This window comes from Mus caroli, chromosome 1 (assembly GCF_900094665.2).
Source record: "Mus caroli chromosome 1, CAROLI_EIJ_v1.1, whole genome shotgun sequence".
Lineage (NCBI taxonomy): Eukaryota > Metazoa > Chordata > Mammalia > Rodentia > Muridae > Mus > Mus caroli.
The window spans coordinates 32,261,530-32,278,591 of record NC_034570.1 but is presented as its reverse complement, the minus strand read 5'-3'; the positions used below and the strand labels follow the sequence as shown (position 1 = coordinate 32,278,591).

General features: G+C 48.8%; 1 protein-coding gene across 4 annotated transcripts in view; it reads left to right on the top strand.

The window, feature by feature from the left end:
• Kiaa1211l (KIAA1211 like) overlaps window positions 1-17,062 on the top strand; it is a 107,694-nt gene that overhangs the window by 80,720 nt on the left and 9,912 nt on the right. For all 4 annotated transcript variants that reach the window (XM_029482952.1, XM_029482943.1, XM_029482939.1 and 1 more), the window contains exons 4-7: window positions 5,337-5,472; window positions 5,803-5,964; window positions 9,065-9,274; window positions 12,374-14,486. In XM_029482952.1, coding sequence (XP_029338812.1) covers window positions 5,337-5,472; window positions 5,803-5,964; window positions 9,065-9,274; window positions 12,374-14,486 — 2,621 coding nt within the window. The remainder of the gene's footprint in view (window positions 1-5,336; window positions 5,473-5,802; window positions 5,965-9,064; window positions 9,275-12,373; window positions 14,487-17,062) is intronic.

Below are 17,062 nucleotides of genomic sequence, written 5' to 3'. Positions count from 1 at the left end.
GGGTTGGGGGGGTGCGAGCTGGCCTGGGGTTTGGGTGTGTGTGTGAGCTGGCCTGGGGTTTGGGGGGGGTGCGAGCTGGCCTGGGGTTGGGGGTGAGCTGAATAACAAAGGATCTGTCCCAAACAAGCTGGAAGGAAAGGACTGCCATCGGAGCTTGCCTCTAACGCATACCTGGTTACTCTGGCATGTGTGCACCCAGAGATATGGTGTTTTTAAGAGCAAAGTAGCCGGGCGTGGTGGCGCACGCCTTTAATCCCAGCACTCGGGAGGCAGAGGCAGGCGGATTTCTGAGTTCGAGGCCAGCCTGGTCTACAGAGTGAGTTCCAGGACAGCCAAGGCTACACAGAGAAACCCTGTCTCGAAAAACCAAAAAAAAAAAAAAAAAAAACCCCTATCAAAAAAAAAAAAAAAAAAAAAAAAAAAAAAGAGCAAAGTAGCTGCAAAAAGATGTGAACCATAACAGAAATCAGCAAAATCAGCCAAAAGCGACCAGGGAGCCTGCCCAGAATCTCACAGAAAGGCAGGACTGGGACACGGACCCTGGTTTAATTAACCAAAAATGCCCTAAGACCTGGAACACAGTACCAGGAACACACATCTCTGGACTTGAACGCTGATTAAGTAAGGGCTCATTCACTAGAGCAAGGCCTGCGGCTTCTTGTCTGGACCTAACTAATTCAGATCCACTAGGGATGGACACTCAGGCAGCTCTGGGGGACAATACTTTTATTTTTGTAACTTGTAATTCATCACAATACAGTTGTGTGTATCACAAGGTCGTATTTTGGACTGAAGAGAAGAGGAGGAAGCTTGAAATATCTTTTAAACATCAACTCTCAGGTCAGGGTAAAATGCTAGCCAGGAGGATATCGCTCTAGAGGCAGAGAAGTTACACTGGCCACTTGGTGGCGCTGTAAGACTGAAGATGGAGAACCAGTGGTCCCGCCTCCCCCCGCCCCCCCACCTCTCCCCTCCACCCGAGCTAGCTAGAAGTAGAAGGGGGTGGTGTGGGTGGTAGGTGCCTTGTATGACTGCAAAGTTGTTAGGGAAGGGGCAGTTCTGGCAAGCCCAGGGAAACTCTAATCCCACCCCCATCTCCTTGTGTTTAAAAAAACAAGCCAGGAAGTGATCTCTCTAGCCACAAACAGGAACGTAGCTAAAGGACCAGGCTCTGGGGAATCAACACATACGTGCTCCTTTTCATAGGAACCCAAGGAAAGTGGGACAGAGCCCTTGATATCTGTCTGTGACTAGCACACAGTAGGAACATGATTGGCATTAGTTAATGAAAGAAAGATGGTAGGGGTGCCCGTGGAGAAACAGACAGCTCAGCAGTTAGGATTGCATACCCTTCTACAGAGTACCTGAGTTCAGGTCTCAGCACCTACACCAGGTGGCTCACAGCTGTCTAACTCCAGCGCCAGAAGATTCGACCCCTCTGGTTTCTGTGGGTTTCTGCCTGTAATTACAGGCACCTGTGCTCTCGTGCACCACCCCCCTCCACCACGTGTGTGTGTGTGTGTGTGTGTGTGTATGTAAGAGGGGGGGAGGGGAGAAGGGGGGGAGAGAGAGAGAGAGAGATTCAGGATAAGAGAAAAGAGAAAAGAAAACATTTAAAGGTGATTAGAGATCCGGTACAATGAGGTTCTAGAAGGAACGATGACTTTTTCAAGGTCAACACTGAGTAACAGACTGTTTCTTTAGTTTCCGTGAGAATCTGTCATCAGACTCTGCAGCAGCTTCTGCAAGGTCACAGGCAGACGGCCTGTGCTGGGGTGTCCTGGTGCTGGCTTCATCAGTGACAGCCCCCTGGGTCCCTTTGCCTACAGAACACCCTGCTCTCTGCATCTGCCCTCAGTACACTCGAGCCTTTGTTCTCCTGATTCTATATTGGCTCATAGTGAGCTAGATGATTGGTTCTCAACCTGTGGGTCTCTACCCCTTTGGGTGTCACCTATCAGATATCCTGCATATCAGATATTCACATTGTAATTCATAACAATAGCAAAAATTACAGTCGTGAAGTAGCAACAAAAATAATTTTACAATTGGGGAACACCACAACATGAGGAACTGTATTAAAACATCTCAGGGTTAGGAAGGTTGAGAACTGCTGCTCTAAAGGCCTAGATGTTGAGCTTGGAGAGATGTGAGTGTGGCCTGCCCCATATCAAGAGGCAGATTTATTTATTCTGTACTGTGTTCTGCCTGCATGTACACCTGCAGGCCAGAAGAGGGCACCAGATCCCATTACAGATGGTTGTGAGCACCATGTGCTTGCTAGGGATTGAACTCAGGACCCCTGGAAGAGCAGACCATCTCTCCAGCCCTATTCTACCAATCTTAATCCCAAGTGGTCACTGTCAGTACTCCCCGGTTTGTATCTGATGCCCTTAACATGTAGATGATCCATTTCCTCAGTGCAAAAACTGTGGGTTTCTAATTCCTCTGTTCATTTTACACAATGCTGGGTTTCTTCTATGAAGAACTTTCCTTTATCAGGAGCGGGAGAGATGGCTCAGCAGTTAAGAGCACTTGTTACTCTTGAAGAAGATCTGGGTTCAGTTCCTAACACCTTCATGGTGGCTCGTAGCCATCTATAAGTTCAGTTCCAAGAGATCCGATGTCCTCTGATCTCCTCAGGCACCAGGCACGCATGTACTATCCATCTATGTAGGCAAACCCTCACATGTGTGTAAATTAAATACATCTAAAAATTAAAAAAAAAAATAGCTTTCCTTTGTCAACTTCATGAGAGCCTGAAGTACAAGCTGTTTAGGGAAAACAAACTAATGCTTGGTTGGTGTTTGAGTGGTGTCTGCTCCCAGAGTAGTCCCTGACACTGCCACACCTAACTGTGACCAAAAAAAAAAAAAAAAAGTTTTTTTTCCCCCTAAAAGATCATTGTAGACATTGTATTTTTTAATTTTTTTTTAATTTTGCTTTATTTACACAGAATTCTATGTAACCTAGACTGGCCTCAAATTCACTGTATAGTCAAGGACAATCCTGCACTTCGACCATCCCTCCATCTTCAGAGTATTGGGATTATAAGTGTAAGCCACCACACCCAATCCCATGCGGTACTCCAGAAGGAATGTAGGGCTTTGTGCATGCTAGGCGGGCACTCTACCAACCCAGCTCCATACACGTCGACCCCAAACACTCTGATTTCGAATATATTTGATGTGCCTTAGTCCATAACAGTCTTTATTCGTTGTCTCATCTTGCGATGTGAAGACTTGCTTCTGATTAGCTTCCCTCTCTTTGGTCGTGAGCCCAGCCATTGCTGGAAGGTCCCTTGCTTTCCTGCACAGGGAGACGTGCCAGTTCAGTGCTGTATGCTTCCTGGCTTGGATCTTTTTCACAAGCTGTGTTTCCGTCCTGTCAGAGAGAACTTGCCTCGGAGATCACGGCGTGGGTGTGGTGGCCAGGATGGCTACTCAGCTATAGTGTCTTCTAGACCGCGACTGGGTAGGACTAGGAAATAGGTTTATTTCTGAGAGAATTCTGAGCAGTTTCATTCCAGGGAAGATGAAACTTCTTGCTTTATTTCCCTGTATCCTGTTTCCTGTTACACGGAAAAGCCTGGCTTGTGATGAAATTGCTTTCTGTTTTCTTCCTGTAACAGTGACTTCTCTTTCCCCGTTTCCACAGCGATCCTCCTGCCTCTGACTCCCCAGTACTGTGCCATGATATGCCATTGTGTCTGCTGTAAAATTAGGCTTTTCCCCCTAGTCTTAGAGATTTCCCTTTTGGATGGACTTTGTGTCTTGTTGTGTAACACATTGTATATTTCCAAAGACAAAATTGTAACTGTTGTTACCTTTGACCCTGTCTCCCCATCCAGTTCTTTCCTTCCCACTTAAACCACATCCATGTATCTGCCACTGTATCGGTTTTTATTTTAAAAACCATTAGCAGGCATAGCACTTGCTCAGCACATGTCTGCATGTTCCCACTGCTCTACTCAACTGATGTGCCACACTCTTCTGTCCCGTGTGTTCTGGTAAGCACATGCCAGTACAGAGTCCTCACTCCTTCCAGCCCTCCATCAGACACTTGAAGCTCATTTGATTGGACAGCTGCTAAGGGACAAGTTGTTTGCCATTGTTTGGATACTGTAATAATGAATGATCGTGTCCATGACCCTTCATGGGGTTTCTCCCTGTCTTTTCTGAGGCTTCTTCTTGCTGCCTCTACTCCTAGTTATACCTGGACTGGAGATGTTTGGGCAGTAGTTAGGGATTCCAGAGGGTGGACCCAGGCTGTTGACTGTAGGAAGAAAATCTAAGTGCATGCATGTCCTTGGCATTTGGAGCATGTGCTCTGTGGGCTGAGTCCTTCTGAGTGTCTGTGAAGATACACCCTTCTGGGCACTCTGGATTTCCACTTGCAAGCTGGCTGTTGCAGGCTAGAAAGGAAACACCATTGAGCTGGGATGCTCAATGGAAGAATACTTTCCTGGTGCGTGCGTGAACACACACACACACACTCGAGAACACAATGCACACGTACATATAGTATTACAACACAGTTGGATATGCAGTGGGACAGGCCACACCTTCAAGTCCCCAGCCCCTCATAGAAGACAGGATGCCCAAGGAGGACAGGGTGGGGCTGGTGTGCACAAGATGTCCCATGCATGCAGAGGCCGCTTTCCTTCCTTAACTGAATGTCTCAGCCACCTCCTTCCACCTATTATTCAGCAGGCTAGGAAAGTCTGACGGCTAATTCCCACATCCTCTGAGAGCATTTTATGAATGTCCTGGGACTTGCTTTGAGTCAGGTCCTCAGACTTCAGCCGGCCTTCCACGCTTCGGGTCACAAGCACAGTGGTGGGATACACAAACCATGCCAGATCATCCATGCAGAGAGCATCTCTACAGGCCTGCAGTTCTTGTGTCTGTGGTCTGGACCATCTTGGGGAGATGCTGCTGTGCCTCCAGCCTCCAGCATATGGGCCCCCCGTTAGCTTAGCCCTCAGCCCACAGCCTCGCATTCCCAGGGCACCTGAGACAGATTCCCACAGGACCCAGCCAGCACCAGACTTTCCTCTCCACAGGCTAGTGACTCGGACCTCACGCCTCCAAATTTTCGGTTTTTTCCACTAATCAAAATAATCTACAAGCTTCACATCTCTTAGAAAATGTCCCTTCTGTAGGTTCTGCCTAGTGTTTGATGGTGAAAGGGACAGAGAAGCAACTGCTAACTGTGTGTGACAGAGGGCTTTTGGGGGGATAATATGCATTAATTATCCCTTCTCTCACTCTGAGTCCCTAGGATCAGGGGCAGATGGAGGTGGTGGAAGCTCACAGTGGCTCTTTTTATCCTAGGGAGTCCAGGGGTACTATGGGCAGCCGGGCCCTCTCCCACGACAGTATTTTCTTTCCTGAATCGGGACAGGACCCTGCTCGGCCCGTGCGGGTGTTCTCCCAAGAAAATGTGTGTGACCGGATCAAGGCTTTGCAGGTAAGGGGTCGCTTGGCACTCTCACTGGGTGTCTGTCCAGTGTTAATCTAGAAGATTCTAAGTGATCTCAGTTTAGCATTTTATACAGTTGAAAGTCAGGTCACAGGTTCTTCAGTCTCAGGCATGCAAGTTAGTCACATTCTGACTCACTGTTGGTGACTGCCTAAAGAATAAGGACAGTGGTGAGGGAGCTGGGGACAGACATTCAGGTCAGGGCACTGTGCGAGGGTGCTGAAGTTATTTCCTGAATGAATGAATCAGAGCTGGAAGATTTGTTGCTAGCTATTGTTGATGAAAACACTAAGAATGGTTACTATTCCCTCAATCTAGTTAAAGATACAATGTAACGTGAAGATGGGGCCACCGCCTCCAGGAGGCCTTCCTATCAAGCGGGCAGAGGAAACCGGCATGAGTTCTGAGGATGACGGACTGCCCCGCAGCCCCCCAGAGATGTCCCTGCTGCACGATGTGGGTCCAGGCACAACTATAAAGGCGAGTGCCCTCTGTGCCCTTGAATATTTCCATCCACACCTGGCACTAAGCATTGCTAGAACTCTGGAGGCCCTCCATGTCTTCCAGCAAGGTCTCTTGAGTGAGGGAGACTGCGTTGCCGTTTTGTGCAGTTGTGTGGTCAGTCTGATGCCATCTGCTCTGTGCCTTATCTTTCTTGTCTGAGCAGATGCCCAGACCCAGAAAAGAAGGGAAGTGGCTCCCTCCCCTCTGCATCTCCCTTCCCGTGGTAGTGGCCAGAGCACAGAGAGAACAGTAAACACTGAATTATATTCAGCCTTGTTCCTGAGTCCTGACCACAGAAACCTGTTGGTTTGGGCGAGTCACATGAAGCCCTCTGGGGAAAAGGCAGCCCAGGGAGTCTGACCAGCAGTGTCTGACCTCAGCCACTGCAGGAAGTGATCCCAACTGTTGTACCCCCACCCCCATAGACTCCATTTCACGAAGAAACACCCCAGCACATTCATGGGGCTACTTTTGTTTGTGGTAAGAATGTTAATATGGGGGGGGGTGCTGGTGAGATGGCTCAGTGGTTAAGAGCGCTGACTGCTCTTCCAAAGGTCCTAAGTTCAAATCCCAGCAACCACATGGTGGCTCACAACCATCCATAACAACAATCTGATGCCCTCTTCTGGAGTGTCTGAAGACAGCTACAGTGTGCTTACCTATAATAAATAAATAAATATTTAAAAAAAAAAGAATGTTAATATCCATTTAATGTACACATATATAGAAGACAAACAGGATGGCCCTTTTCTCCATATTAGTAAGCCATGCGAAGGGCAGATGGGAATGATCCAAATGATATTGATCCTTGAAAAACAAGTTAGAACAGAGTTGGTGTTTTGATAGCTGGGCATCCTTGGATCCCATTCAACCCCAGCCCTGCCAGGGCGTTGTTTACAATGTAACTGTAGAGTTACCACTTCGGGGCTGTTTGAATTGTATTCAATAACCACTCAACTTAGGTACACAGAGTTCCCTCTTCCCAGACACAAGCTTGTTCTTTGTTGTAGTTGTGAGCACCCAGAATATTAGTAAGGAAAAGTCAGGACTGTGGTGTAGCTGATTTTAAGTCAGCTCTAGGGGTTGGCAACTCCCATGGAGCTGCCTAGAGTATGACTCCCAGAATCTGGCTTCAGGGAGAACCTATCTCTGCTCACAGGAAGAGTAGGGTCTGAGGCCAGAAGGCTACCGACCCACACCTGCTCTCCAACTTCAAGAAGGCCTGGGTGATGGGGAGGGCTGCCTTACTCTGTGGAATAAAGCTATGCCTATTAGCAACTTAAAACACTCTTGTGTACAATTGCATTGTCCCTTTTCAGAATTAGATATGGTTGTGTGTCAGGCTCTGTTTGTGAGGTGCTACCTGCTGGTTCATTTTTTACTTTACCCTCCTTCCTCTATCTCTTGAGCCTTGGACTCGAGTCTCTGACTTACAGTAGCTGGTTCTATCTGCAATTGGCTGCATCGGGTGGGGCGGGTTGGGGTTTCGGGGAGCAGCTTCATTTGTTGAAGACAGAGTTCAACTCCAAGCCCGATCACCACTGCAGTGCACACATTTTAATTAGCCAAGTGGGGGGTCACTTGTGCAAGGGCCACACTTACCTAATTTTTTTATTCCCATGGTTCTGACTTTTTATTTTAAGATGAACTCTGAGGTTGTACCAGTTATTGGGTAGTATACCCAATCTGCTTTCATCTTGGGAAGCCAACGTTTGGGAATGGTGGGTGCACGGCTTTCATTCCAGGAGGAGGCAGATGGAGCTCTGTGAGTTCAAGGCCAGCCTGGTCTATAGACTGAGTTCCAGGACAACCAGGGCTACACAGAGAAACTTTACCTCAAAAAGCAAACAAACAAAAATGTTAACCAGACACTAATATTTAGGTCCAGTGTTCCAATAGAGACATGCAGATAATTATTATTATTATTATCTTTGTTTGCATGCTTGTTTAGAGATGGCGGGTTGTTCTTAGAACCTAGAGGATGGATACCAGATTCTCTCTCTTTTGTACTAGTTGGTTTTGTGTCAACTTGACACAAGCTAGAGTCATCAGAGAGGAAGGAGCCTCAGTTGAGGAAAGGCCTCCATGAGATCCAGCTGTAAAGCATTTTCTCAATTAGTGATCAATGGGGGAGGGCCCAGCCCATTGTGGGTGTTGCCATCCCTGGGCTGGTAGGCCTGGGTTCTATAAAAAAGCAGACTGTGCAAGCCATGAGGAGCAACCCAGTAAGCAGCACCGCTCCCTGGCCTCTGCATCAGCTCCTGCCTCCAAGTTCCTACCCCCATTTGAGTTCCTGTCCTGACTTCCCTTGATAATTAGCCGTGGAAGCATAAGCCAAATAAACCCTCCCCTCCCCAACTTGCTTTTGGTGATGGTTCATTGCCACAGTAGAAACCCTGACTAAGACATCACACACCTGAGCTGCATGCACTATAGCATCTGTGCTTTGCAGGACAGCCTGCCGACACCCACTCCAAGGAGAGACTCGCTGTATTCAGTGGGGCAGGCATCTTAGGGTATTCTCTCAGTCTTCCTTTTGCCACCTGGCAACGCATTTGCTCACTGCTGACTGCTAGCTCCTCCCCGCTGAGGTGTAAACTAGTAACAAGTCTGTAGCTCACAATAAGGTAGGAAAGCCAGACTCCTCAAGTGAGGCTGGAAAGACCCTTTCCAATGAACAAAATTTGCCAGAGGAGAGGCTGACAGGGGGCTCCATGCTTCCTGTGACCTGAACCCTGATGTCTCACTGCTGGGCCACATGCTAAGCTTGACAAAAACAGCAGGTTCCTCCACCCCTAGAGACACTGGGCTAGTCTGTTCTGTTAAAGTAGCTATGGAAAGTCTTCCTGTGAAGAGGTGTGGCCTCAGGGTTGTCCCCACCCTTTGACCTCCCAGTCATTTGCTCTAAAGGGATAGTCTTAAACATTCCCCAACTGAAATTCCCCAGTTGAAAATACTCTGTCCCAGGTACAGGCTAGAGAGCCCAGAAGCACACCAAAGGAGGGCTGGTAGGATAGCAGTCTCCATTCTTGTCACTAAATTAATGCTTGGTGTGTTTGTCCCTTGTGACACGAAGATCCTAGTGTCCTCGTCCCGGCCGCAGTCTCCCGACCACATGAGCGATGCCTCCATCTCGTCTCGGGCCTTGGATGGTAGCCTAGCACCTGTGGTTGACTTCAGCCACCCTCCAGAATTCTCTTCCTGCCTGGACAACTCCGCAGCTAAACACAAGCTTCTGGTGAAGCCCCGCAACCAGCGATCAAGTAAACTGAGGCGTCTGTCTTCGGTAATCGGCCTTCCTCCTCAGTGGAGGGATGGGGTGGGCAGACATGACAGTCCTACCTGCTGCCTGATAGCCCTTCTGAGCACCTCCATGGTGGGTAAGATCACACTGCAGATGCTAGTTTGCTCATCTTTTGCACCTTGAATTGGACATGTCTCCCTTGCATAAACACCCTTCTTAGACATTAATACTTGCATGGATATGTTCATTCCACAAACACCAAGAACCCACAGTATCAGGTGCCAAGCCTGACACCATCTATTCTTGGACTCCTTTTACCCTGACGGGGCTTAGATTCCCTCAGCTCTAGAGAAGGTGGGGGTGGAGGGCTGGGCAAGCGTGGCCAAGGACAATGGCTCACACTGAGGACTTACAGAGTAATGACCTTCCCTATCCTCTTCTCAAGACACAATCGCAAGTGTTGAAGATTTCATGACAAGCTAAGGTGCAGGCAAATGGCAGGGCCCACTTGTGTTTCAGGAACCTCCTGAAGAGAGTGAGTTGTCTGTTTGGCAAATGGGAGTTTTACAAACTCAAGCTGACAGGGTTACCTGGGCAAGAATCAGTGAGGTAGAATATGGGTTGAGGATAATTGCAGATACAACATACATACACACAGATACTCCACACACAAGGAAAAAGAAGACATGGAAAAAAGAATAAAAATATTCTTATTAAAAGAAGAAACCTTCTGTCTTACACAGCAAAACACTGTGTTTTGGACAGGACTGATTTTATTACAAAGTTGAAACATACTTGAGTACATCTGGCTGAGCCCCTTGGCTCCCATGACAGCACAAGTGGTGAGGGATAAGTGCCAGTTATGTCTAGGTGTTTTGCCTTGCCACACAGAACTGTGCTCTGCCTATGAGTCTAGATGCAGCGGGAGCAGACCGCCTGTAAAAGTTCACACCTTTAGTTTCTTACAGCACGTGGTCCTCAGGCCCAGCCAGGCCGTGCCAAGAGTAGGAAATATTGTCAATCTGTTTGAAGAGGAGCACTAACCTTGGATTACTAGTTCTAGTCTGGTGATTGGAAGAGCTGCCAAAGGTTATGACCCAGAGCTCGGACAGAGACGGCCTCCCCTCAGCCCTCTGTGCTGTGCTGCTCATGGCTTGGCAGCTTCATCTTCCCGGGGATTATTGTATGTTGTACTGGGTACTTCCTAATGACGCAGGGATAATGCTAGCCTAGACTGATTCTACGTCTTGGTACAAGCTGAGCATTTCTGGTTCCAGAGTGCCAAACCATTTCAATGCCCCACAGGAGGAAATGCCCAGGAGATTATCTAGATGAAGTGGACACAGTGATCCTGTGTCCTGGCTGTGATGGAGAGGTTGAGCCCCTTCCTGCTGCAGCTGGCCAGAGGTACTAGGCCATTCAGAAACTGTTTTTCTACCCTTTGGGCTCTACTCAGCGTCCAAGTACTCCCTCTGGAGAGCAAATCTCCATGCCAGCCTTCATCCTGATTTATCCCCCATGGTTACCTCTTGGAGCTGCTGGTAGCAGTAACGAGAACCTGCAGCGTTTGCAAACCAAACCAGACCTTGCATAGACTTCTTCCAGCAACTTCTTTTGAAATCCAAGAGAAGAGAATTGTGAATTTTGGCAAAACTTAGCTTAGGTATGGTCACAAACATCCCAGACTTTAGCAAGCAGATGCCAGCTAGAAAATCTTTAAAAATTACAGCTGGGCATGTTGCTCGGGGTTAGAGCACGTGCCTTGCTGTACAAGGTGCTGGATTTGGTCCCCAGCATTACAAACATCAGCAACAGGAACCAACTCTAACATGCCCAGGGTCACCTTTCCTGCCGTAGGACACAGAACAATAGAGCACTTTTTAATTCAGCGCCCTGACTGATGCCCAAGGTCCAATGTCATGAGCATTTTGATATCATCAACCATAGGACCCTAACCTTGAGTCTTTTTCACATACTGCCTTTGTGGGCCCTGAGTTCATCTTGATTTTCATTTTCTTGAGAGGAGAGATTGAGTGTGTGATAACCAAAAGGAACCTGGGTCCAGATTCCAGCGATCTTTCAGAAGAAAGAATGCCATGAGACAGCGTAGGGTACCAGGTGCACTAGAGGCCAGAGCGGGAAGCATTGTGGGCTTAATCAAGTTTATCCACAGGAGGTGGAGCCTGAGGGACTCCGCAGCTGCTGGTAGACTTTCCCGGAGGTACAGATTCAGAGGCAGCAGCTGGCACAGTGGTAGGGCCCTGGCTTTAGTGTAAAACCAGAGAACCTAAGACTGAAATGTCTGGATCTTGTTCTGTGGCTCACAGTTCACCGTGTTTGACCTGGTCAAATGACTTTTCAAGAAAACTGTATAGTTTTTCAATGAGGGCATGTCTCTGGAGAGCAGTGCCGTGGGTCTTGGTGCTGAGCCCAGGACCAGAGAGTGACTGTTCACCTAGGAATACCTGCCAGCGTAAGTTAGCTCAGTCTTGACCGAAACTTCCATGCCTTTGGACTCCAGGCTCTCCAATTACAAAGAGATAATAACAAGCCTTTCCCCACTGAGATACATCTAGGGTAAAACAAACTGATCAGAGAACACAACACAAGGCAGATAGCTGCTCCTTCTTGGTCCTCGGGTCTCTATTTGGCTATAGACGGGCACCCATTTGGACATATGAATTGCTAGTTTTTTTGCTTGGTTCTGTTTTTTTTTTTTTTTTTTTTTTTTTTTTTTAAGACAGGATCTCACTACATGTAACTCTAGCTGCCCTAGAACTTGACATACATACATACATACATACATACACATATACATACACATATACATACACATATACATATTTATATCGCTTTCTGCCTCCCCAGTGCTGGGATTAAAAGTGTGCAGTAACATATCTGGCTGCATGAGTTGCATCTAGGTTGAGGTGCTACCGGCCGTGGGTCAGCTGCATTTGCGACCAAGGCTCCATGTAAACTCATAAGGGCAGCTGAAGAGCATGCAGATATCCACTTCAGCAGCAGCCCTTTGAGGACGACTGTGTGGCCTCAACCACTTTAGCCCTAGAGGAGGTGAGGACGAGCTAGGTTGTCTAACACTTGTTGCCGCGATGATATCTCTCGCCTCTGTTTCTCTCCTAGAGGGCGCAGTCTGAGTGCCTGAGTGACCTGTCGTGGACCCTAGAGGAGGAAGACTATGAGGAGAAGCCATCGCTTCATGTCAGCATGGAAGAAACCCCGGACGCTAGGCAGCGGGATTTGATACCGGGCAGAAGGCCTGAGTTTGGGGGACCTGCAACCTTTCTGTCACCTGGGGGGGCCTGTGCCAGGCGTGCTCGCCTACAGCACAGCATGGCAGTCAGTGCCAGCATGGAGGAGGGAGGCTGTCCTAGAGATGAACCCTCAAGCCTTCCAGCTACGCCAGAAGTCATTGAGCCCATGGTGGTCTCAGTCCCGAGCTTGGAGTCCCCATCTCTGCCAGAAAGTTCTCCAAATCATACTCTCCATGGTGAGATCCAGAAGGAAGAGCTGTCCCCTGGAGGCCTGTGTCCCCTAGAGGAGAGTACATCAGAGGAGCCTCCTTGTGGTTCTGGAGTTGCAGAAACCCCTCTATCCACTGATGTCCCTGAGCGGGACATGGTACCTTCCAAGGAGGGCTCTGCACCTCCTGAGGGAGACCCAGCATTTTCCGAAAGACGCATGGCATTCCCTGGAGGTAGCAGACCTCCTGAGGGAAACACAACACCTCACAAGGGTGTCATGGAACCTCCTGAGAGAGACATGTCACCTTCCAAGGACAACATGGCCCCTCCCAAGAGGATCATAGCACCTCCAGAGAGAGACTTGTCACCTCCCGAGGGAGATGTGGCACCTCCCAAGAAGATCATGGCACCCCCAGAGAGGGACATGTCACCTTCCGAGGGAGATGTGGCAGCTCCCAAGANGATCATGGCACCCCCAGAGAGGGACATGTCACCTTCCGAGGGAGATGTGGCAGCTCCCAAGANGATCATGGCACCCCCAGAGAGGGACATGTCACCTTCCGAGGGAGATGTGGCAGCTCCCAAGAAGATCATGGCACCCCCAGAAAGAGACATGTCACCTTTCAAGGGTGACATGGCACCACCCAAAGGAATCATGGAGCCTCCTAATAGGGACACATTACTTCCAAAGGGAGACACACCACCTCCTGAGACTATCACTGATACCAACTTGGAGACACCTTTAGATACAGAGAGACAGGACCAAAGTGTCGAGAAGGAAGAGGAGCTGACCCTGGTGGTGGTACCCAGGCCTGAGGGAGCGGGGACAGAGTCTTCCACAGCCCCTGCCCCAAGCCCTCCAGTACCCAAGAGCTGCCTGAAGCACAAGGCCTTGGTCACCAGTGGGTCCCCTGCAGAGTCTCCTCCGAAAGAGCCTGGCCCAGCAGTCCAGGACAAAGCAGTTGTGCCTCCCGCCCGCCCCAGGCCTACACAAGCTGCAACCTCAGGAGGTCCAGACAGAGCAGCCCCGGGGAGAAAGAACGAGCGGAGTGCGGAGCCACAGCGCAGCGTTAAGAGGTTTTCTGTGACCTCCAGCAGGGCGCGTGCCCGTGTCAGCAGCTCTCGCCTTCCGGAATATTCTGCACATGTGCCTGCAGGGGGCCGAGCACCCTTGCTGCGGAGTGGCCTTGCCTGGAAGAGTGAGGCAGCACTTGACGACCTTCAGGTGCTGCCAAAGCCACAGGACCGGAAGACAATGGGTGGTGACCCTCAAAACTCAGGGGATGCGGGGGCCGGCCAGGCAGGACCGGGCAAGAGCCCCCAGGAAGCTGAGCCATGTGCCTCCTCTGTGCAGGAGCCAGCCAATGGGGAGGACCAGAGCCCCTTCCCAGTCAAGCTGCGGTCCACCTCACTCTCACTTAAATACAGAGACAGCTCTGCCCAAGAGGCCAAAGCCATCAAGAGGTACAGCGCCGAAGTCAGGTTGGAGAAAGGAGGCCTGGCTCTGCTCCCCAAAGATGAACAGAGCCACGTTGGGACAGCTCCTGCACTGCGAGGCTCCAGGTCCCCCAACGGGCAAGGGAAAGGAAAGACCAGGTCTCCTGAGCAGCCGGGTACCAAGCCACCCCTGCCCAGGAAGCCGCTTCTGCCGAGCCTTACCTTGCCATACCCACCCGCAGGCCTGGATACCAGCCCTGGGGAGTCCGAGAGACTCATACCGGTCATCCTGCCTCCCGAACCCAGAAAGGAGAAATCGTCCAATCAGGGAGCTGGTAAGAGCCTTCTAAGATGTTTGTTGTTGGGAATAGATGGGTCACAGGGAAAACTGTGTTGCTGGGATGGGCACAAAACCTGCAAAATCAGGTTCAGACCTTAGTACAAAGAGAACCGAGGAAAAGGTCAAATTTTCTTAGCACTGCTGACATTTGGAAAGTTGGGAAGCTGAGGCTGCCGCTCTTGCCTGCACAGGCCCGGGGTTCAGTCACCAGCGTGGGAAAACAAAATGATGGAGACTTAGGAGTTGGGACCACAGCGATGGCTCGGTGATTGATTAACTGCTCTTGCTGCCCGGGAAGAGGATTGGAGTTTGGTTCTCAGCCTAATGCTGGCTCACAGCTAACTGCCCCGAACTCCAGCTTCAGGGCTTCTGACATCTTCTCTGGCCTCTGCAAGCACCTGGGTTCACTCATGCACACACTACAAGCAGATATACCTTTACATATAGATAAAAATAAATATTTCAAAGGAATCAGAAATTATGAAGATAGATGGTCAAACACCAGGCTTTTGTGTGAATGCAGAAAAATCATATATGTCGACATAATAGGGCAATCTGGAATCTAATTTGTGCACTATCCCCGGGTTCTAAATAGGGGATAGAAATGCTTCTACTGTATGTCTCAGAAAGCCAACAATGTGTGTGCTAATTTTGATGCAGGTTTTCGCTGGGACTAATCTCCTGGGTTGTGAGAGTTCTTTTTAACTTATTTCCCCAAGGAAAACGTTCTTCCCCTGTCCTAATAAGACCTCTGCATGGCCTCATGTGGAACTCATACTGTGTATGACTGGAGTCAGAGGAAGGCCAGCCTTTACTTCCTGTCCCCCAAGGGAGATGATGTTAGGTTTGGGACATGGCTTAATAACCTTTAAAAGAAACTCTTTAAGATGAACAGGGAAAAAGAAAGATGAGATGTATCCCTCTTTGATTTATTTACGATGTTCCAGATCAAAAGGAATCTGTTGGAAGTGGGTATTTGCAACTCAATTAAAGAGACTGCTTGTTGCTGGCTTATGTTATTTATGGAAAATAAGACTATAAACTGTTGGGTCCTATGTGTGTGCTCGTGTGCATGCACGTGCACACACATACACGCATACATGCACACATAAGCACATAGCACACATATCTGTGCCTGTAACAGGGAAATTGGGGCCTTAGCAACAGTTTTTCCATGGCAGATTTTATTTTAAAATGTTCCAGGCTATTTTTAAGTGGCACTTATAAGACCAGGAGTCCACTTGCACTGCACTGTGGGACAGAGAGGAAGCCAGGCTTGGAGGCTTACTTGAGAAGTGCAGAACCATGAAACAAGGTTTCAATGATGTTGTTCAAGGCAGCAGCATCAACACAGGTTCAAAGATAAGCTGATGTTCTCTGTGTCCATAGAAGATGTTAGAAAATCATGGCGGGGATACAGATAATTAAGTTTTGCTATTCATTACCTTGTTGTGGCAGGGACTCTGACCAGGTTTACAGATCATAAAGTAAGAGTATCCAATTGTCCCTGGTGGGTGCACAGCTCTAAACTCTGCTCCAGTGACTCCAGCTGCGTTGTCCCCTGCACTGTTTTTCTTGCCCTTCCGCACCCTGTGTTCCCTCTGAAGGGAAAGAGGAACCTTCCCTCAGCGGTGCGGGCAGGAGGGGTAGGGATTATTGTAACAGACACAGGAGCCCAGTTTGCCAAAGGGGCTATGTTAAGTGGTTACACAAGTCCAGTACCATGTGTGTGTGTGTGTGTGTGTGAGTGCAAATACACTCCTCAGCATAAAGAAGGCTTATTTATAGACCTGGGCCACAATTTGCTGATTTGCCATGAGAAGAAAATTGCCTATGGTTAGCCAGCTTGTTCAATTTCCAAGACACTCTCCTTCCTCCTGTTGGTCCAGTGCATCTCAGAGTCAAAATTACAGGTCAGGAAACAACTTTCCACACCCATAATTAAGCATTATTTTTAGAAGGAGATAGTGTCATGTTTTGAAAACGTCTAAAACACACACACACACCATAAAAAAAGTTTCTTGTGAGCCAGGTATATTGTCACGTGCTTGTAATTCTAGCTACTTGGGAGGCAGAGGCAGGCCAGTGGCAAGTCTGAGGCCAGCCACTGCAACCTGGCAATATTCTGCATCAAAGTAATGTTTTTAAGGGTTAGAGAGGTTATCTCATGGTTCAGTTTGCTTTGTATCATTGTGATAAAACACCATGACTAAGGACAACTTACTGGGTTTGCATCTCCTGACCACAGCCCATCATTAAGGAAAATGAGATAGGATCCAAGCAGGGCAGGAACTGGGAGTAGGAACTGAAGCAGAGACCGTGGAGGGAAAGCTGTTTCTCGCCCAGCTTCCAGGCTCATGTTCAGCCACCTTTCTTGTAACTCCTAGGACCCTCTGGATCCTCTCCTATCAATGCCCCCAAAGACATGCCTACAAGGCCAACCTGATGGAGGCAGTTTTTCAACTGAAAGTTCCCCCTTCCAAGATGGTTCTAGCTTCTCTGTCAGGTTAACCAAAAACTAACTGCACCACACACACACACACACACACACACACACACACACACACACAC